At 41.3% G+C, this 21,327-nt stretch overlaps 1 protein-coding gene and 1 long non-coding RNA gene across 2 annotated transcripts; one reads left to right on the top strand and one right to left on the bottom strand.

Annotated features, from left to right (window-relative positions):
• Window positions 1–1,552: 1,552 nt before the first annotated feature.
• Window positions 1,553–21,138, bottom strand: LOC119884253. Its single transcript, XM_038694716.1, has 16 exons — window positions 20,722–21,138; window positions 19,276–19,391; window positions 15,850–16,006; window positions 15,473–15,665; window positions 15,189–15,290; window positions 14,725–14,826; window positions 14,100–14,201; window positions 13,475–13,576; window positions 12,850–12,951; window positions 12,025–12,291; window positions 11,129–11,248; window positions 8,388–10,899; window positions 8,154–8,195; window positions 7,959–8,066; window positions 6,602–6,715; window positions 1,553–2,049 (listed from the first exon to the last, which is right to left on the bottom strand). The coding sequence occupies exons 2-16, from the start codon at window positions 19,382–19,384 to the stop codon at window positions 1,835–1,837; spliced, it is 4,347 nt and encodes a 1,448-aa protein (XP_038550644.1). The 5' UTR covers window positions 19,385–19,391; window positions 20,722–21,138; the 3' UTR covers window positions 1,553–1,834.
• Window positions 2,047–5,518, top strand: LOC119884254. Its single transcript, XR_005440962.1, has 2 exons — window positions 2,047–4,264; window positions 4,428–5,518. It is a non-coding gene; the product is annotated as an uncharacterized LOC119884254 (long non-coding RNA).
• Window positions 21,139–21,327: the final 189 nt, after the last annotated feature.

Here is a 21,327-nt window from a genome sequence, read left to right as displayed (position 1 = left end):
GGCAGATTATGTCTTGCCCACCAAATCTTTTAATTTACTTTTTTTGTATATTTTTTTATTCCATTTTCACTTTGATTGCTGTTACTAATGCTGTTTTAATAAGCATTTATTTTCATACTTTTTATATTAAGCACTTTGCTTAGTTCCTGATGATCTTGTTCCTGTTTAATATGTAGAGATACATATGTACACAACACACAGAGACACACACACACACAGAGACACACACACACACATTCTGACGCAGGCTCCCTGATGGGGCCCACCAGTTTTTTATGCGTTGTGGGATCCACCCTTTCCAGTGGTCCTACACTGCTGTAAAAAACAACATTAGATCTAAAAAAAAATCTCAATCATTAATATCACTTCAATTTGACAAATTTCAAAAGTTTTGTCAAAAAAGGTATTTGGCCCTTTGTGGGGGCCGTTTCTAGGATTGCTGACTTGTGGGGTCCGCCCACATACACACATACATACCAAGTTTTTATATGTTAATGGGGCCCAAGGTCACTATCTGCAGCTGCTGACACCAGCCTTTATTATTACTCCCAGTTTCCTTATTTTGGACTAAAATAGTTATTTTTGTAATGAGTAATTATGTATACATGTGAAACTTTCCATCTGCCTTTACAGATTACAAGACATACGGCTTCAAAGACAGTTTTATGACAAAACTGAAATGACCAATTTTATTGTAATGACAGTTTATGCCACACAGTTGTCAGTCAATAAACTTTTTATGAAATGATTAAAACAAATTATTAATTTAATGTCTAGAGGTCTGTACAATCTGCACTCAATGTTTGAACAACATCAGCCTGAACTTTTATGTAAACCCAACAGTTTATATGTTTCATTGGACTGCATCCATAATATCATGTTAACACTAGGTTCTCTTTCCAATGAAGCCTCAAATTTTGAAATCATGATACAGAGATATTTAAAGAAATGAAAAATCCTTTGAAATATTTAACATATGCCCCACACACTTTCAGTGTTCAGGCCCTAAAATAAATAAAAAAATGTATTAAAATAAATAAGAAAACCTCAATATCCATCCATCCTCTGGTCAACATCCATCCATCCTCTGGTCAACATCCATCCATCCATCGGTCAACATCCATCCATCCATCCGGTCAACATCCATCCATCCATCTGGTCAATCCATCCATCCATCCATCCATCCATCCTCTGGTCAACATCCATCCATCCATCCATCCATCCTCTGGTCAACATCCATCCATCCATCCATCCATCCTCTGGTCAACATCCATCCATCCATCCATCCATCCTCTGGTCAACATCCATCCATCCATCCATCCATCCATCATCCATCCATCCATCCATCCATCCATCATCTGGTCAACATCCATCCATCCATCATCTGGTCAACATCCATCCATCCATCCATCCATCATCTGGTCAACATCCATCCATCCATCCATCATCTGGTCAACATCCATCCATCCATCCATCCATCATCTGGTCAACATCCATCCAACATCTATTCAAGATCCATCCATCCATCCGGTCAACATCCATCCATCCATCATCTACCCTACATCCATCAAACATCAATCATCTATCCTACATCCATTCATCTCTCGAACATCCATCCTACATCCATCAAATAAAAAATAAAATTAAATAAGATCTGTGAAATGTGTATATTTGTTGGCCACTGGACAGCCATAAAACCTGAGCAAACCCCTACAACAACAACAACAACAACAACAACAACAAGGTTACAACAGAACACAACCAAAGACAAAACATTTTAAGATCCTACCTCTAATGTTTTGGTTTTACCTCAGTTCCATTAGGTGCTTTCACACTAGACTTTTCTTCTCAGGGCTGTAATGCGATTTTTAACATAATATTTAACTGCTTTCCAGTCTCTGTTTCTGAGAGCTTGAGGTTCTGCAGTAATACAGCGCTGACACTCTTCTTTACCAGGAACTTGATTCCTTACAATAAATCTCCTCAAATGTGTGTCCACTGCAGCACACTCGTCTGGGGTCCAGCTTCTTTTGATGGCTGTTTGTTTTCCTATGTAGGCAAAAACACAAAACATTGTAGGTTTTCTTTTATAAAGAAATTTTAATCTTACTTAACCCTGTAAGACCCACTGTTTCAGAATTACAACAATTGTGGTTATTTCCCAAAACCCCTTTTGTCTTTTTTGTTTATACAACTACATCAATATGATCTGTGGGTCCTACATTTTATTCCCACCATGTAATTGGATCCAGGATTTGTATACAAAGCCCACCCCCCTTAAGTCAAGAAGTGACACATCCTACAACTTTCTGATCAAGCAACATCCCTTTGATTTACTGGACTGGATTCATCTTGAAGTAAGTAAAATGCTTGGAATATGTTTTTCTGTGTTTATTACAGTGTCTAGAACAAGGACATGTACAGTAAATGTTGAAAATATGCCCTACATTTTGTTTAGAGCTTGTTTTATAAATGTTGCGATATTACAATGTTGGATGAGAGTGGCAGTCATAATTGCCCTGTATTTAAGAGGAACATCTAGCCTGGTTAAAACCAGACCATTCTCAGTTGTAACTGAGTTATGGTCTGGCAAAGCGTCATAGACAAATCATTTCCAGAGGGGCGTCTCCAACGGACGTCGCGGGTAGGCCTAAAACCAATCAGAGCGATGAAGGAGATGACGTATGCAGAGCGGCGGCCGGCAGAGAAACATCTCCGAGTGTTGTTCTTTGCTCGGTTTTTAACAAAAAGGAAACGTTCAAACCGCTTAAAACAGACGGGATAGCTGATCCGAACGAGTTATGTTCGACGGCGGCATCCATCTTTGTAATGTAGGCTACAAAATCTGCTTCAAAATCCCAGCGCTGTCGTCATCGTGTAAAGCCCGCCCCAACGTTTCTGATTGGTGCCGCGATTTCGGTGGATTGGAAATGGACTTGAATGCGCTCTTTGCCAGACTAACTTTCAGAGCAAATCTAAATTTGCCAGAAGTTGTCTGGGTTTTCCCAGGCTAAGGAACATCTTGAGGGGAACTTAAATGAAAATGTAAACAACAAATTATACAGGATTTAAACATTATACCCTTTAGCTTTATATCGGATTACATATTCTATACTGTATTAGAGACTAAAGTTGAAAGATATATTGCCATATCTAAACATTATAATTTGCTATCACATTCTGCAGGACTTTCTAACAAAGAAATTCTGTTTGTGCAAATCTGCCTTTTCTTAGTCTACTGATAAACAAAATGTTCTTATCAATTTATAGTCAAAGAGCTTATTATCATTAGGCCTATAACCTTTATTTAACCAGGTCTGTCCCATTGAGATCCAAGATCTCTTTTGCAAGAGACACCTGGCCACTCCTCCAAGTTGTGCGGGATGCTCCTGGTGCTTTGTTCTGACACAGGTGTAAATGTTCATCACTGTTAGTTTTTGTTGTAAACTGGACGCTGAATGCATTCCAGTAAGGATTACAATCACAGTCTACTATAGGTGAGCCATTAGGGTATAGCGTGACCGGTGAGATGTGTGAATAGGCTGCTTCAGTCCAAAGTGTGAACATGTCATAATGAGGCATGTGTGCTATTTGTATATACAATGGAAATTTGTTTCAATTTTATCTTTTCCATTTCAGAATGCCACCAGCAAGGAGAAATCCTCGGTACAATGTGCACAATGTAATTGCCATCATCCAAAACGGAGAAAGTGATGTGGACATAGATTTTGACGACACTGATGCGAGTGATGAAGAATCAGATAATGATGTCTCTGTGGACAAAGAAAACCAAGAACCTACCAATTGTCCAGCTAATGTGAATATTGAACCCGGGCAATCAAAGAAATACATCATGCCACATGACAGACATCACTGATTTTTCTGGTCAAGCTCTCACAGTTGATGTCACCTCCCTCCACACACCACTGCAATACTTCCAAAAGTTTTTGTCAGAAGATTTGGTTCAAGCTCTGGCAACAAATACGAATGAGTATAGCATTCAAAATGATGAAAGATCAGTCAACACTAATACAAAAGAAATACAGGCAGCATTGGGCATGTACCTGAGGATGGAACATTACATTTTGTAAACAATTTAACCGTGCCAGAGACTGAAAAGAGGGACAAACTCTGGAAACTCAGACCACAGCTTGATTCACTCAGAGAAAACTGCCTGCAGGTGGTACCAGAAGAGCACATTCCATGGACAAGATGATGATACCCTTCAACGGGAAGTTCAGCAGCATCAAGAAGTATATGCAAGGTAATCTATGCTCATGGGGCTTTAAAGTATGGGTGAAAGCTGGAATCTCTAGCATGATGCTTGACTTTGATGTTTACCAAGGGAGCAACAATGATGTACGAGTCAAATCTAAACTTGGATTGTCAGTGATGTTGTAATGAAGCTTGCCTCCACATTTCCAAAGGGTCAACACAAGAAGATCTAGGCAGACAACTACTTCACCTCCGTTCCACTGGTAGTGAAGCTCCTTGAGCAAGGAATCCATTATGTGGGAACAGCCAGGCAAGTGCATCTCCCCAACTGTAATCTTTACATGTGAAGAGCTTGAAGAAGAAGGGCAGAGGAAGCTTTGACCACAGAGTGGAGGGGAAACAACATCTGTGCTGTCAAATGGTACGACAACAGGGCGGTGACACTTCGCTGGACCAGAACCTGTTCAGGAGATTCAACACTGGGACAAAGCCGCCAAAACCTACATTGACGTTAGAAAGGCTTCCATTGTGGGCATCTACAATAAATACATGGGAGGTGTGGATTTGTTGGACTCATTTACAGCAAAACACAAGTATGCACTGAAATCCTGGTGGTGGTACATGTACATCTTCTGGCACACAATCACCCTTGCTGTGGTCAACGCCTGGCTCCTCTACAAGCAGCACAGCCTATGCTCTCAGGATGCCAAAGGAGATACTGAATATGAGAAAGTTCCAAGCACAGCTGGCTTCCTCTCTCATTACGGTAATGATCTATTTGTGCTATTTACCTTGTTTGTGATAAATCAGACTGGAATTTGAGATGTACATAAATTGATACATTTATATTCTAATCTGGCGGACACAACACTGAAAACGCCAAAGAGAGGACGGCCATCTTCAATCAACAAGAGCCCAGAGACAGGAGCCCTCTGAATAGTGGAAAGAGACCACACATGGATGATGGAAGTCCAAAGGCTCCCTCTTCTAAAAAGTCACGCAAACCACCGCCCATGGATGCGCGCATGGACCAAACTGGACGTTTCCCCCTGAAGACAAAGAGAGGACACTGCAGACATTGCAGTAAAGGGTACACCAATACCCAATGCAGTAAGTGTGATGTCCGCCTCTGTTTTTCAGAGGACAGGAACTGTTTCTGGGATTACCACTATAAGTAAAGGTGGACTTCACACTGAGCACATAGATTTCAGTGGAGAGCGAAAGAACACTGCAGACATTGCACTGTTAACAATGTAAATAAATAAAGATCTTATTTGTTGGAATAAACAACTCTTCATAATAACATGACTGAGATTATTATTCATTTTATACACTGGTTTGGTAAAAACAAAAACACTGCAAATTAATCCTTAATTATGCAGCTTGATGGGCACCTCTTCGGACCTGACGTGCTGCCCAGCTACGCAAACGCAGCTACGTGGATGTACTCTCTTGTAATTGGCCAGAGTGATCACAAGTCTCCGGATGTTTTGGTCTCGTTGCTGAAAGAGTGCATGAAGCGGTGGAAAAACCCCTGTGCTGCCAGCTTCTCCAAGCCCCGTGCTCCCTCTTTTGCCAAAACCACCATGAGAACGACCGACAACTGGCTGAAGGAAGAGCTGCAACGGGTGAACGAAAGGCAGAAAGCAACGGAGGAGTGCCTGCTCAGATGCATTCCGTTTAGTATTGCTTTTTAACTTTATTTATAGTTAACGGTTTTGATTGCATTCTTTTTTCTTTGTGTGTTGCTGACGGCATTACATTATAATTCTGGAAAAGAAACTGCAACAGGATGCTTTTACCCTACACTCGAGTATAAACACACACTCTCTCACTTAAAGCAATTTTATTCTTTTTGCATTTCACAAAATAATAATAATAATACTAAAAACAATAATAATGATAATATTTTCTATTTATAAGGCACTTTTAAAAGGTCATTTAATAAAGTCAGCTGCATGTGGAGGCTTAATGAGACTTGGATGAAGGAACACTAACAGTTAGGAGGTATTTAAGGTGATTATAGGTTGTTCGAGTTTTTCAACTGGTCACTGTACACCTCCGTTGTTGGAGGAAATGCAAGCATTTTTCCTGAGTAAGTCCATAAAGTCGTAAAGATTTTTTTTTTTTTTTTAAATACAACAGACTTCTTATTGATATAAAGGTGATAATGCCAGTCTTTCCCCAACCCTACAACCTGCGACAATGCAGGCTCACAAGGTCTGTTCCTGCAACAGCTTCTTTCAAGTCACTGTCAGGCTTGTGGCACCGGACAGTAAGGAGGGACAGACATATTTCAAGTGTTGAGTCAAGGAAGCAAAGTAAAAGCCCTAAAAAATAAATGAGCAGCTCTGGCCCAAAAGAGAGTGCAAGCCCCAAAGCTTACCTCTCTTTTTTGCAGACACACTCCGGTTTTGGACTTGTGATGTGGAGGGACATTCTTGCAGGGATGACATGCTGACCTCATCTTCTGACCCCTCTTCTCTTGGCATACTGACATCTGGACAAAGAAATAACTTTATTGTAGTATACACTACATGAAATATGTAATAGCCGTCAGTGCAGTGGTTGTGTTATTTTATAAAATAATTTAGTATATTCAATTCAATTTTCTATTCAGTTTATTTATATAGCGCTGATTCACAACAGATGTCGTCTCAAGGCACTTAATAAGAAGTCAGTATATGGGATTTGTGTCTCTTAAAGAGAGACAGTTTATTTCATCCCGTCTCCTATAGTCCTAAATTCTTTTCAAGTGACTAGTGACGTGAAAATATTAGTTGTCATGTTAGCCCAGGGATGGGCAACTCCAGTCCTCAAGGGCCACTATTCTGCAGGTCTGAAATGTTTCCCTGCTTCAACACACCTGATTCAAATTAAATAGATCAAACAGCTTGTTGCCAAGCTCTGCACAATGAATCAGGTGTGTTGCAGCAGGGAAACATCTAAAACCTAAAGGATAGTGGCCCTCAAGCAGTATATTTCCTCATATAGTGTATGGACGACAGACCGTCCCACGCAGTCCACTAGTGCTGAAGTAGCTGTGCGCCGAAAAGATTGTATGTCGGACAATATAAGATGAACTGATTTCATCAGACAGAAAGCGACTGTTGTTATATTACAAGTAGAATTAACGACAAGGCTGTATGAGTTTATTAGATGTCATCTAACCCGATGGCATATGCGTTTGAGCCAGTGATGAGGAGGAGGGTTGAGAGACCCGTTTTTGGTTGAGGGAGCTGCAGCGGCTCCGGACGGAGATGACAGTGAGGAGAGGGTCGGCAACCCTTTGCAGTGCAAGTGCGGTCACTGCGATCAACCGTGGAGTCTGTTTGCTGCCATGAAGCAGACTTGGATAATGTGCTCAGGGAATTGTCCTGCATCACCTAATCGCGCACATTCCAGATGTTCTGTAGTGACAGGGACGTGTTGGAGTAGCTGTGCTATCCCTGTATGAAGTCTGTGCCGAGAGATTAGAGCAACCTATAAGCAATAGGTGGGTTCCCGCTAACCTCAAAGTTAATGCTACTTGTAATTTCAGGCAGTACTGACGCAGTGTTAAGTTTTAAAACTGGGGTTGTGTTTGACTGATTGTGCAGCCTCTGCATCATACAGGTCTCCTGACAGAGTTGCAGGAGAAAGAGGTGGGTGGGACAAAGAAGGGAGGTGGAGTTGTTGATGTTGAAATTTTTGCCACGTGCTGTGTGAAATGCACGAAAGGTAAGAATTGCGTTCAAGCTCACCGGTTGCAGACACTCCCCGGTTTTGACTTTGTGATGTGGAGGTACATTCTTGCGTGGATGACATGCTGACCTCATCGTCTGACCCATCATCTCTTAGCATACTGACATCTGGAGAGGGAAATAACTTAATACAATACACAAAATATCTAAAACGGATCATTTAAAAATCAATTTAGGAACATCGTATACACATACCTTCAATGTCCTCTGCTAAAGGTCCCTCCATGTCAATGGTCTCTAAAATGGTAATTGATAAAAAATTGAGTTTGGAAAGCTGAAACTATGGGCAATCTGCAAGAGTATACAACAGTAGCATTATCTCTCATCCCGTCACCATTACTGCCCTGTTTTACATGGTAAATAGTTGTTTTCGGAATGCGGAAGACTAAATGTCATATATTGTGCCTTCAAGAATATAAAGTTAATTACCATTCACATCGACTTGTATTTCATCGAGGCTCTTTCCTTTGTAATCTCCTAGGCGTCCTTGTTCCATTGCCAGGAGGACTTTACTTACTTTGGCTAATTGGAGGGTGCTTTCTGGGAGCCTGTAGTGTTTCCTGTGAACAGCGATATTATGACCAAGGAAGTCTGCCAACTGGTCGAGCTCAGTGGTTTTGAGGTTCAGAACAGTAGACAGGGTAGCAATATGTTTCCTCAGTTGAATTGATGTTAGCGCTTGAGGATTTTTTATGTCAGCACATTCACTGACAAATTGCCTAATGCAGTCACAAGCCCTGAGGTAATGGGCAGATTGTGGCAATGCAAACAGATATTCATTGTCCTTTAGCACCCCACATTCTTCTCTGCTCTCAGTAAGAGCATCAAGTGATTCTCTCATTAATGGGGTTAGAAGAACAGGAACCTTCCTTCCTCTTTTTCCAACAATTGCTATTCGCACAAAATGCCTGCAGAGCTTCTGCTCAAGCGCTGTGAGGGCCAAATTTACATCTCCCTGTTCCTCTGATGTGTCCTTCGATAAGTATGCAGACAGGCGCATTCGGGACACTTCACCTGCTCTCCGCCGATTAAAAAGCATAACTTGAGTCAGTGTTACTTTTGCAAGTTCCTTCCAATTTGTGGATGAATGATGTTCTTTTAAATCTTTGAGATGTTGCTGCTGTTTTTCTTCTAGATAGCAATGTAGCCTTTGGATATCTTGTGTAAGAGGTAAAAGTTGCGGTGCATTCCATTTGGCCCGGTTAAGCTGGGTTAATGCCTGGCCTGCAATATCAAACCTCCAACTCTCTAAATACAACTGTGCGAACTCCTCAGCATCTTTTATGGTTTCTTTATCTTTCTTTTTCAGTCCTTCGGACTTGATAAACATAGCCAACGAATGCAGGCTGTGTCCTACCTTGCGTGCAAGAGAGGGACATTGGTATATGCCACTTTCCTCACTGAATCCAGATAGGTTCTTTGCAGCTCTGACAACCTGGGAGTACTGTTCAGGTTTGATGAGTTCTTGAATGGTCTTCACATGTGTGATTTTTTTAGCTTCCAATAAAAGCCTGCCAAGTTCTCTCAGTTTTTGGCGTATATACTGGTGTTGACTCACTATCTTCTCATTCTTTTTGAACAACCTGAACCCATAATTGAGGATGCAGTTGTCTCCTTTAATTGCAACTGCAATCTTGTCCTGACTCATTACACTCAAGAACTTCCAATACGCGTCTGTATATTCCGATGGAGAAGGTTCAGCGAAAGCACACAATGCCTGAACTCTATTTTTACCTGGTTTAGTACTTTCGGGTTTGAAGCTGCAGACCTTGAAATGCCGCCACATTGCTCTTCTTGAGAACAACCCATAGCAGTGAATGCAATGTGCAAATTTATGTCCCTCTGATTTTTTTCCCGGTTGTTTACATGGGATTAGTTTTCCTTTTTGTGTTTCCAAAACATGACTGTTGTGCTCAAAGTTTCCCTTATTTCGTATGTAGTCCAATTGTAGTTTTCTTTCCTTTGAGTTTTTTGGAAAACTGAATGCTTTCGCAACATCCGATTCATCTTGGTGTTTACGCCACAAGTGTCTTGACATTTTCTGGACAAACTTCCTGCAATAAAAACAGAAATGTTTCTTGTTATAGCTTCTGGATCCATCATCTTTCTTTAAAGTTGGACTGACAATGATATACTGCTCTTCTTCCAGGGGCACTGAAACATTGTTTTCAGAATATGTTGCGATTTCCTTTTCATTCCCATCAACTCTGCTATTTGGAAATCTTCGTGCGGGATCATGACATCTTTCCAAAAGTCTTCTCTGGCTAAAGTCAAATTGGCTATGACTAGAGGATTCACTTCTACTCTCCCTGGGCTTAGACTTGCTCTGTCTGGAGGACTCGCTTCCACTTCCACTCTCCCTGGGCTTAGACTTGCTCTGTCTGGAGGACTCGCTTCCACTTCCACTCTCCCTGGGCTTAGACTTGCTCTGACCGGAGGACTCGCTTCCACTCTCTCTGGAGGATCTACTTCCACTCTCCCTGGGCTTAGACTTGCTCTGACCGGAGGACTCGCTTCCACTCTCTCTGGAGGATCTACTTCCACTCTCCCTGGGCTTAGACTTGCTCTGACCGGAGGACTCGCTTCCACTTCCACTCTCCCTGGGCTTAGACTTGCTCTGTCTGGAGGACTTGCTTCCACTTCCACTCTCCCTGGGCTTAGACTTGCTCTGTCTGGAGGACTTGCTTCCACTTCCACTCTCCCTGGGCTTAGACTTGCTCTGTCTGGAGGACTCGCTTCCACTCTCTCTGGAGGATCTACTTCCACTCTCTCTGGGCTTAAACTTGCTCTGACTGGATGATGCACCTTTGTTCTTTTTTTCCTTTTCCAGGGTTAATTCCATACTGCTATCACTTTCTGTGCTTTCATCCATGGGATTTGGAATATACTCATCTTCGCTACCTGAGATTGAGTCATCCGATTCCATGAGATTTATCTGAATCTTTAAAAACAAACACACATCTGTTAATAACTATTTTTGCAACATTAAATATAAAAAACCTGAGGATACTGATTGAACAGGCTCAGGATACTAAATGAAGAAAAATCTGTATGGACCATTTTCAGTACAAGTAAATTTACAAATTAGAAGAATCCCCATCAGACTCACTAGCAAGAGCAACAGACATTTTCACAATCGTAACCCCCCCCCCCCAAAAAAAAAGACTTACGGGACGGCAAGACCTTCTTCTCAGTTTCTGTGAATCCCTTTCAGACTTAAAAGGAGTCTCCTCTGCGCTGTCACTACTTGAATCATAGAGACTGTGGGTAAAATCTTGTACTCTATCCATCTGCAAAAAGGGAGACATGGAGATATTTTGCTGTATGATTGCTGTATTTTTTTATTGATAGGGAGACCATTCAGAGGTTGTCAGGTGAGCTAGACACCTATGAAAATTATTGACCAATATTACCCCTCCATCCACCTGCTGAGGCCCATGTCCAAACTGCCTTCCAGGTGGAGTAAACGTTGACAAAATTATTAAAAAAAGAGTAACGTTTCAGTTTTCATGCATTTGATTGTTAAATTTAATGACTTCACAGCAAATGATTCATCATAATGATATAGTGTCATTCCTGTAGACATGGAACTACTCAAGAGAGAGGGAGAGATTAGTCAATAATTTAATCAGTCAGAAAAGAGAGAGAGTTGAGCTTCTCTAATAAATGATTACTGATTGATTGTTGGTGATCTCTATTTAATTGATAATTAATGCACCAGGCGAGGACGAGGACTCGACCGGATTTTGGCAACAGAGACCGGCCCTACCGGGGTTTGTCCCGGTATGCTGGCTGACCAGTAGCCTACATCACTGGGCACGTTGTATCTTTTTTTTTTTTTTTTTTTAAAGCACACACCTGCAGGTGTTTATGCCAATCCAATAGATTCAATTTCAAATGAGTCCATTTAAATTCAGATTTTAAAAGCAATTGTTCAAAACAATCGATTCAGGTTCAAAGTAAATGATTCCCATTCAAATATAAAATTCAAATTCGCTTACTAGTGGCAAAAAATTTATCACATAAACAAGTTAATTATATTGTTAAAATGTGTTTTGGGGCTTACCAGAATGCTTTTTGTGCGTCTCAGTGGTGGAACAAGTTCATCATCCGATTGATTGTTGGAATGGTTGCTTGGAGAAGCCTCATCACAAGTTTCTTTCACAACAGTTTCATCTGAATCGTACAAATGATCTGAAACATCTGGGCCAATATCATTCTGCCCTATAATAACATCCAGGTGTGGGGTGGGAGGTTCGTTTTCCATACCATCCTCATCAGTTTCATCACTATCTGGATAATCAACCAGTGAAAATCCTTGGACAGTAAATACCTAAAAATAAACAAAAATTCATTAAGTATGGAATTAGAAAGGTTGGCCAATAAAAAATTGTAATAAATTACAACCCAATAAAGGTCACCTGACTACTTTAAAGCCCCGTGAGCATTGGTCCATGGTCCAATTGACCATTACTGGGGTTTTCAGTGCATCAAATCAAAATATTTAACATCAAAATTCAAATCAAAAAGATGCTTTAAAACATCTAACAGCTCAGACACAGTATACAATTACGAATGTTAAAATCACAGTTGAGGTCATGTCAGGTGTTGCCACAGTGCATTAAAAACAATTACCGTAAGAACTGGACGGAAGGGCCCCACATGGGTCAGACTACAGACATACGAGTGTGTAAAGGAGCGACTTGAGAAACAAATGTATTTGGAAGATGGAAGGACCCCATAAGAACATGACTGGAAACATGCCGGTGTGTGTGACATTACCTGGCCTTTAACAGCCAATATAAAGCCACATAAGCATTGGTCCACTTTAGTAATAGAACACCACCACATACATGTCAGCATAGATGAATGTGTTTGAATGTACTTTTACCTGTGTGCAGGTCTGATCTGGGTTAGGTCTATCGTTAAGCATCTGAGGAACAGGGCTGGTCTCATTCTCTTCTGCTGCAGCAGGAGTCTGAAGGCCTTTCACCTGAAATAGACAGACAAGAAGAGACTCAGAACTGTATGAAGAGACATTCACAGGCTAATAAGGTCATCTAATGGTGAAACAGCACTGAACTTTAACTGAGAGCATGGACTAAAAAGCAGCTCACGTCTATTCCAAGAGTTTGCAGTGGATCAAATCAAAATATTGCTTTAAAACATCTAACAGCTCAGACACAGTATACAATTACGAATGTTAAAATCACAGTTGAGGTCATGTCAGGTGTTGCCACAGTGCATTAAAAACAATTACCGTAAGAACTGGACGGAAGGGCCCCACATGGGTCAGACTACAGACATACGAGTGTGTAAAGGAGCGACTTGAGAAACAAATGTATTTGGAAGATGGAAGGACCCCATAAGAACATGACTGGAAACATGCCGGTGTGTGTGACATTACCTGGCCTTTAACAGCCAATATAAAGCCACATAAGCATTGGTCCACTTTAGTAATAGAACACCACCACATACATGTCAGCATAGATGAATGTGTTTGAATGTACTTTTACCTGTGTGCAGGTCTGATCTGGGTTAGGTCTATCGTTAAGCATCTGAGGAACAGGGCTGGTCTCATTCTCTTCTGCTGCAGCAGGAGTCTGAAGGCCTTTCACCTGAAATAGACAGACAAGAAGAGACTCAGAACTGTATGAAGAGACATTCACAGGCTAATAAGGTCATCTAATGGTGAAACAGCACTGAACTTTAACTGAGAGCATGGACTAAAAAGCAGCTCACGTCTATTCCAAGAGTTTGCAGTGGATCAAATCAAAATATTGCTTTAAAACATCTAACAGCTCAGACACAGTATACAATTACGAATGTTAAAATCACAGTTGAGGTCATGTCAGGTGTTGCCACAGTGCATTAAAAACAATTACCGTAAGAACTGGACGGAAGGGCCCCACATGGGTCAGACTACAGACATACGAGTGTGTAAAGGAGCGACTTGAGAAACAAATGTATTTGGAAGATGGAAGGACCCCATAAGAACATGACTGGAAACATGCCGGTGTGTGTGACATTACCTGGCCTTTAACAGCCAATATAAAGCCACATAAGCATTGGTCCACTTTAGTAATAGAACACCACCACATACATGTCAGCATAGATGAATGTGTTTGAATGTACTTTTACCTGTGTGCAGGTCTGATCTGGGTTAGGTCTATCGTTAAGCATCTGAGGAACAGGGCTGGTCTCATTCTCTTCTGCTGCAGCAGGAGTCTGAAGGCCTTTCACCTGAAATAGACAGACAAGAAGAGACTCAGAACTGTATGAAGAGACATTCACAGGCTAATAAGGTCATCTAATGGTGAAACAGCACTGAACTTTAACTGAGAGCATGGACTAAAAAGCAGCTCACGTCTATTCCAAGAGTTTGCAGTGGATCAAATCAAAATATTGCTTTAAAACATCTAACAGCTCAGACACAGTATACAATTACGAATGTTAAAATCACAGTTGAGGTCATGTCAGGTGTTGCCACAGTGCATTAAAAACAATTACCGTAAGAACTGGACGGAAGGGCCCCACATGGGTCAGACTACAGACATACGAGTGTGTAAAGGAGCGACTTGAGAAACAAATGTATTTGGAAGATGGAAGGACCCCATAAGAACATGACTGGAAACATGCCGGTGTGTGTGACATTACCTGGCCTTTAACAGCCAATATAAAGCCACATAAGCATTGGTCCACTTTAGTAATAGAACACCACCACATACATGTCAGCATAGATGAATGTGTTTGAATGTACTTTTACCTGTGTGCAGGTCTGATCTGGGTTAGGTCTATCGTTAAGCATCTGAGGAACAGGGCTGGTCTCATTCTCTTCTGCTGCAGCAGGAGTCTGAAGGCCTTTCACCTGAAATAGACAGACAAGAAGAGACTCAGAACTGTATGAAGAGACATTCACAGGCTAATAAGGTCATCTAATGGTGAAACAGCACTGAACTTTAACTGAGAGCATGGACTAAAAAGCAGCTCACGTCTATTCCAAGAGTTTGCAGTGGATCAAATCAAAATATTGCTTTAAAACATCTAACAGCTCAGACACAGTATACAATTACGAATGTTAAAATCACAGTTGAGGTCATGTCAGGTGTTGCCACAGTGCATTAAAAACAATTACCGTAAGAACTGGACGGAAGGGCCCCACATGATAGGGTTAGGATAGGGTCATGGATACATGTCAGCATAGATGAATGTGTTTGAATGTACTTTTACCTGTGTGCAGGTCTGATCTGGGTTAGGTCTATCATTCAGCATCTGAGGAACAGGGCTAGTCTCATTCTCTTCTGCTGCGGCTGGAGCTTGGGTTTTTTTCAACTGGATTGCAGATAAAGAAGAACTCATTTTAACACACATCACAGATCAAAGATTAAATGCATTTCCATAGACAGTCAAGAGTAATATTGGAAACATGGTTAATTTTGGAGAAATACAAAATTTTCTTTTGCAACAAAAAAATTTAAAAAAAGAAATCTCTATACTTAATCTAACCAACTCACCTTACAGCGCCAAGGCCATTTTGAATCACCATAGTTGTAATCAATTTCATCTCCTATTTCTATTTTCTTCAGAGAAAAAAGGCACAAATGTGGTTTGTTGTCAACTATGATTTTTTTCATAACGCAATTTGGATTTTGGTGGTTGTCATTGACCAATCTTCCGAGAGATAAATCTTCTTCAGATGCATCCAGGCTGAAAAGTATCAAAAAAATGGTAATAGTTTTACATCTTTTTAAAAGTTTTATTGAAAGAGTTATTTTCAAAAGAATTTAAGAGTATTTTTGCTTAACTCATTCATCAAGTATTAAACCTTTGTTTCAGGGTTAACTCGTAATTTCTCTAAATCAATACAAAACATCCATCTTTCAATGTTTACCATAAGTGATGATTCTGCCACTGAAAGTCAAAGAGAAATGTGCTTTCAATCTCTGAGTATTTTCTTGACTTGCATTCCTCCTGTGTGAGGAGTTTACCCCTGTACTCCAACACGAAGTCCCCGGGTTCAATGGGTTGTGTGGCAAACACTCCTCTTCCTACAATAATATATAATAATTAAACATTTCATTCTGGCTCAAAAACAGATACTACAGTATTTTCAAAGTGAGGTTGATGTTCTTGCGTCTAGTCAGTGTATTACCTGCAGACAATGCTCAGCACTCTCCCAGTTGTGATACACACTCTACAGGTAAAGTGCTTTTTTGATCAGACTTTGTGGACATAAAATGTTTTTGATGCAGACCCATCCACATCAATGCATCATTGAGGTCCTGTCTATGCTCTGTTTGGTTCCCTTAAAGGAGTCATGACCTGTAATTTTCACTTTTCCACGAGAATCAATAGCCGCGTTTCCACTGTCGGGCCAGTGCGAGCCAGGGCTTTAAACTGGGCCGAGCCGGGCTAATGGCCTCGGGCCAGGAGCACCGGGCTCAAAACCAGCTGTTGCGTTTCCACTGTCTGGCCAGAAGCTCCACAGCGCTTCACTAAAACACGCTAGGGGTGAACTAGCACAGCCCGGCTCTGGCCCGACAGTGGAAACACGGCTATTGTATGTTATGATTGCCTAACGATTATACACTGGCCGGGAAGCCGATATTTAAAAGTGAAGCGTTTGTTTACCCCTGGGTTCGTCAACCAGCCCACGTGCACGCGCACTCAAATACGAGATTTTAATTTCTGCCCCGACTTGACGTCAAGACGGGGCAGGAAATACCATATATGGACACCGCAGACCTATGCTGCAGGAAGCCCGCCCTGCCCCTCTCCCCCTCATATTCAGTCGCGAAAGATGCAGAAACGTAGTGCACACGTGAGTTGCTCTGTTGTTGACTGCCAGAATCAACATGTAACTTAAATGTGTTTTCTCTCCCAAGAACGGACCAAGCTGTCAGGGACCAGTGGATTAAATTCATTTTTAATGACGCGGTTCCTACAACCCTTCCCACTGGCTTAACGTTAGGTGTCTGTGCTAATCATTTTACACCGGAATCGTTCACAAATTTGAATGTCCAAAAAACCACAACGTGAAACAAGGCAAAAACACCACATGATAGCAAACGTTGATCTCAATAACAACTGTAAGCTGATAAAAAAAAGTAGACTACATCTCCGTTAATGTAATCTACATTAAATAAAAGGTATAATGAATGTCTCAGTCAAAATGATTGTTTTTACCATTCAGAGACATCTTGATGTAGACGTCCTTCCATCGACTCTACATCTTCCCTTTCCAGCTCAGATTCAGAGTCTGGCTCGTGCATGTACGGTTGAATTCCGTAGGTCGCGGCCAGGTCGGTTTCATTCACAACTTGCGCCATGATGTCATTTTGGAATGATATGCTGAAGTTACCTGCGGTGTCAACCCCCCTCCTTCCTGCCACCAATCAACGCGCCCCTTTGCATTATTAAAATGACCATCCATGACAGCCAAAATATCACATCAGATCTCGCGAGACAATAATGCCTTCAGAAATAAGGGTCAGAGGAGCTCTCCACTTTTCTTTTTTAGAAGGGCCTGAAAGGCTATAATAGAGCGTGGGTATCCAAGGTAATACTAAGTTATGACTCCTTTAAACTGAGAGTGCCGTGTACCATTTAGTGCAGGTAACACCAGTGAAGCGTAAGAACATCATGCAACTCAGACTTTTGACATAGACAGACAGATGTACTATACTGATCCAAAACTGGAAAAATACATTGTAGCTGCAGCAAGGCATGAAACTAAATATTAAATAGCAATATAAAAAACGGAAAGTATTCCTGATTTACAAAATAAATATAGGACACAGAAAAGCAATATAACAAACGTATATACAACAAATAGAGAGACTAGTTAAATAATGTATTGTGCAAATGAGCTTTAAAGACCCACTCCGATGATAATCATGTTTTTCGTGTTGTTAACATGTTCTTGTGGCATTTTTCTAAAGCTAGAGGACATATCTTTAGAAAATTAAGCTCAAAATTGCATTTTTGAGTATTTCTGCATTCAAATGGCTGTGAACCAATGGCAGTCACTAAAAGGCAGCCTAAAACAGACTGGAGTTGTGATGTAATAACTCTGGGGGGGCCACAAGCTCCTGCCCCACTCCGCTCAGGTTCTGAGGAGTAGAGAAGACAATGGCGGATCAACACCTGTGTGCTGTAGTGGGTTGCAGTGCAAAGAAGAGAGATATTGGTATTAGCTTTCATAATTTACCGCAGCGCTGGCTCCGCCCACAACGCAGAGGCTAATTGCTAATGAGCACAGCTGGGACACTCAAGCAGAAGATTACTAACTTTGTCAGGCGGGGAAATTATATTGCCAGATGCCTAGCATGCAACTTAGCCAAGTCTACCCAACGAACTAGCCATGACTGGTGGGGAGGATGAAGCTGCTGCCGGGAGCTTTGAATCTCAGGTGGCTATATGCATCGTTGTTGTACGGGGCTGTACATTGCTCCATTTACACTTGGTCACATAAATGTGTCGGATATAAATCCGATTTTCAACTCCTGCACTATATACTGATTTAATGGAGTTAAGATATGTGCTGCATTTTATTGATCGTCAGCTAAAATGTCAACATCAAAGAGAGAGTGGCAACAGCGCTGGTAAGATCATCTCGTTTCTTTACTTTTAATGAAGATGATTGTGTGTTAAGCATCTGCGACTTACTTTCACTTTGATTTGCGATAGTTTGCAAGTTGGCTTGATGAATAGATGCTCAGCTGCGCCGTGTTGCAGTAGCGTCGTCATATCTAGCTATAACATGACGTATAGCCTATAATAACACGTTCTCACACGTTTATTTTGTGCATTTTTGGGAGGAGTAACATTTACATATGTGGTTTCAACAACCAGATGCACATACACTTGTCCGATCACAGAAAACATATGAAGTGAAGTGTAAACAGCCCCCGAGTGGTGGTATGCCAGCGAGCTTTGCTTGGCATAATTTAAAATGGTTGGTCGCAGAGTAAACGGTCACGACAATACTCTTCTTCTGTTGTTTGTTTACACTATGCACAAAACACAGGTAGCCTAGATCGCGCAGTAGGGTGTTTCATTCATGTTAGCTGACGACACCTTGTGTCCCCGACAGGAAAATACCCAGCTGCGTGTTCTGTGAATGTAGGCGCGGTGTCAATTTAGAACACATAGGAATTGCGCCAAAATATAACGATATTCGAAAATGCTTTTTTATGATCGAATTTCGCACGCAGTTCCGACTATTCGAAGATCGCGACTCATCCCTAACATCAACAATAATACTTTTTTGCTTTTGAAATGCACAAGTTGTGTCAAGGAATCTTCTGCAACTTACCTTTGTAACGGTCAATGAATCTCGGCATAAACCCATCCTTGTCAGTGCAAGACAGAATGTATGTCTTTGCATCGTCTATAGGCTTTTTCCTCCTCCTCCTTGTGGACATAATGGTTCTGTGAAAATAATTGTAATTCGTACTTAGTCAAGGCAAATCTCACAAAAAGGTTTTTGAAAAATAGCAAGTCACAAAAAAAATCTATTATGTAAAATAAATAAATAAACAGACATTCATACAAACACATAGACGCTGCAACAACTGTGTACTGAGCTTTGCTATTGCAAGATGCACATTGTTTAACATCAAACACGGGCTAATGAAATATGCAAATTCTGAAATGAGCACACTGAAAGCTGACCGAGCCTGTTGAAGTTAACTTGTTAGATGATAACCATGTTGTGCTGCACAGACACTCCGTAATCAATTTAAACTAGGGATGTCAAACTTAACTTCTGGTACAGCAGCATGGCGGCGTTGCCACATGACCATTGACTGACATATGCAGCATCACATCCTTCCTCATACATAAGCGCATGGATGGTTATGGGGGGGTCCAGGGTAGGCCGGTACCACCAGGATGGTGAAAACTTCCCTTAGAAGTATTGAGTCTAAACAAGCAAAGGTTTCACATCTTGCTACATTTGTTGATCAGTTGATCAGTCACAGTGATGCTCTGAAATTTAAGAATGTGTTTTTATTTGTTAAAAATGTGGGTCAATGACGTGACGCCTAAATTTTCTGTTCGACTGCATTTTTTCAGGCAAAAATGGGTTTAAATGCCTAAAAGGATACTGCATATTTGTAGTACCTCTCCCGTGTATGTACAACTTTTCAAAAACCTTTGTTTATTTTTTTTTTTGTTATTTAAAGTGTCAAAACATCATGTGGTGCGTAGGTTCGGCCATAACTTCTGTTTTGAAAACATCTTTGATATTGATTATTATTGAGTGACTCCAACACGGCACCGTAGCTTCAGTCCTGCGTTAGCTTCTGGCTAACCTCCATCAGCGAGTCCTGCCCGGTCTTGCTCACAATTCACAACCGATTCCACCTTTAACGACAGGACTTCACTGCACCCTGTCTCTGCCCCGCTGTCATGTCCGTGGTGACGTTATTAGGTTAAGCCAACTGCTAATAGTAATATTATGTCGCTAACGTTAGCTACATGGCAGCTAAACGAGGTAGCAAACATCACGATATAACGCCAAAATATGAACTCACCATAAAAACCTCACAATTCACAACCGATTCCACCTTTAACGACAGGACTTCACTGCACCCTGTCTCTGCCCCGCTGTCATGTCCGTGGTGACGTTATTAGGTTAAGCCAACTGCTAATAGTAATATTATGTCGCTAACGTTAGCTACATTGCAGCTAAACGAGGTAGCAAACATCACGATATAACGCCAAAATAAACTCACCATAAAAACCATGCCTAGCTTACCTGTTGCATGAAGAGGTCGGTATTTGTAAAAATATTCAGATGTCCAACCACTCCGTCTTCTTCTGTCTTCAATCTTCTATCCTTGAAGTCTTCTTCTTCTTGTGCAATTTCCGCAGTTTTCCTTACATTCGCGGCTGATTGTACAGTGCAGTAATTTCATTGGCCAAAGGTTTCAGATTCCCGCGGTGTGTATTCGATTTCGCGGGAAGTGTATATCCTGACTTCCGGTACAAAAAGGCTGGACGATACACACCTTCACACACATACCCACTTTTTGCTACCTTACGGGCCACTTTTTAGAAATGAAAAAAAAAGCAATGGTAGCATCAGGGGAAGCTGCTGAGCTCATTTTAATTGAAATCGGAGTGGGGCCCACCATTTTGGGCCCCACTCCGATTTTGGAACTCCTTAGGTGGATGTGCTCCCACCGATGGGAACCCACACCGACGCAAATGTTAGTACACACACACACACACACACACACACACACACACACACACACACACACACACACACTCACTCACATAAATGCTCATCCACATTGGATCTTTATTGTTTTATCTGAAGGATGGTTTGGGCTTGATAGAGTGGTTGCAGCTAAAGGGG

Source organism: Micropterus salmoides, unplaced genomic scaffold (assembly GCF_014851395.1).
Source record: "Micropterus salmoides isolate LMB-PRFRI ecotype aquatic unplaced genomic scaffold, ASM1485139v1 Ms_hic_scaffold_3312, whole genome shotgun sequence".
Taxonomy (NCBI): domain Eukaryota; kingdom Metazoa; phylum Chordata; class Actinopteri; order Centrarchiformes; family Centrarchidae; genus Micropterus; species Micropterus salmoides.
Note: the sequence above shows the minus strand (reverse complement) of the source record. Positions and strands in the feature narration are given on the sequence as shown.

Coding starts and splice junctions, on each gene's coding strand:
- LOC119884253 (XM_038694716.1), bottom strand. CDS start 19,384: ATGTCCACAAGGAGGAGGAGGAAAAAGCCTATAGACGATGCAAAGACA. Junction 16,007..19,275: donor ATTCATTGACCGTTACAAAG/GTAAGTTGCAGA, acceptor ATATTATTGTAG/GAAGAGGAGTGTTTGCCACA. Junction 6,716..7,958: donor CCGGGGAGTGTCTGCAACCG/GTGAGCTTGAAC, acceptor TTCTTTGTCCAG/ATGTCAGTATGCCAAGAGAA.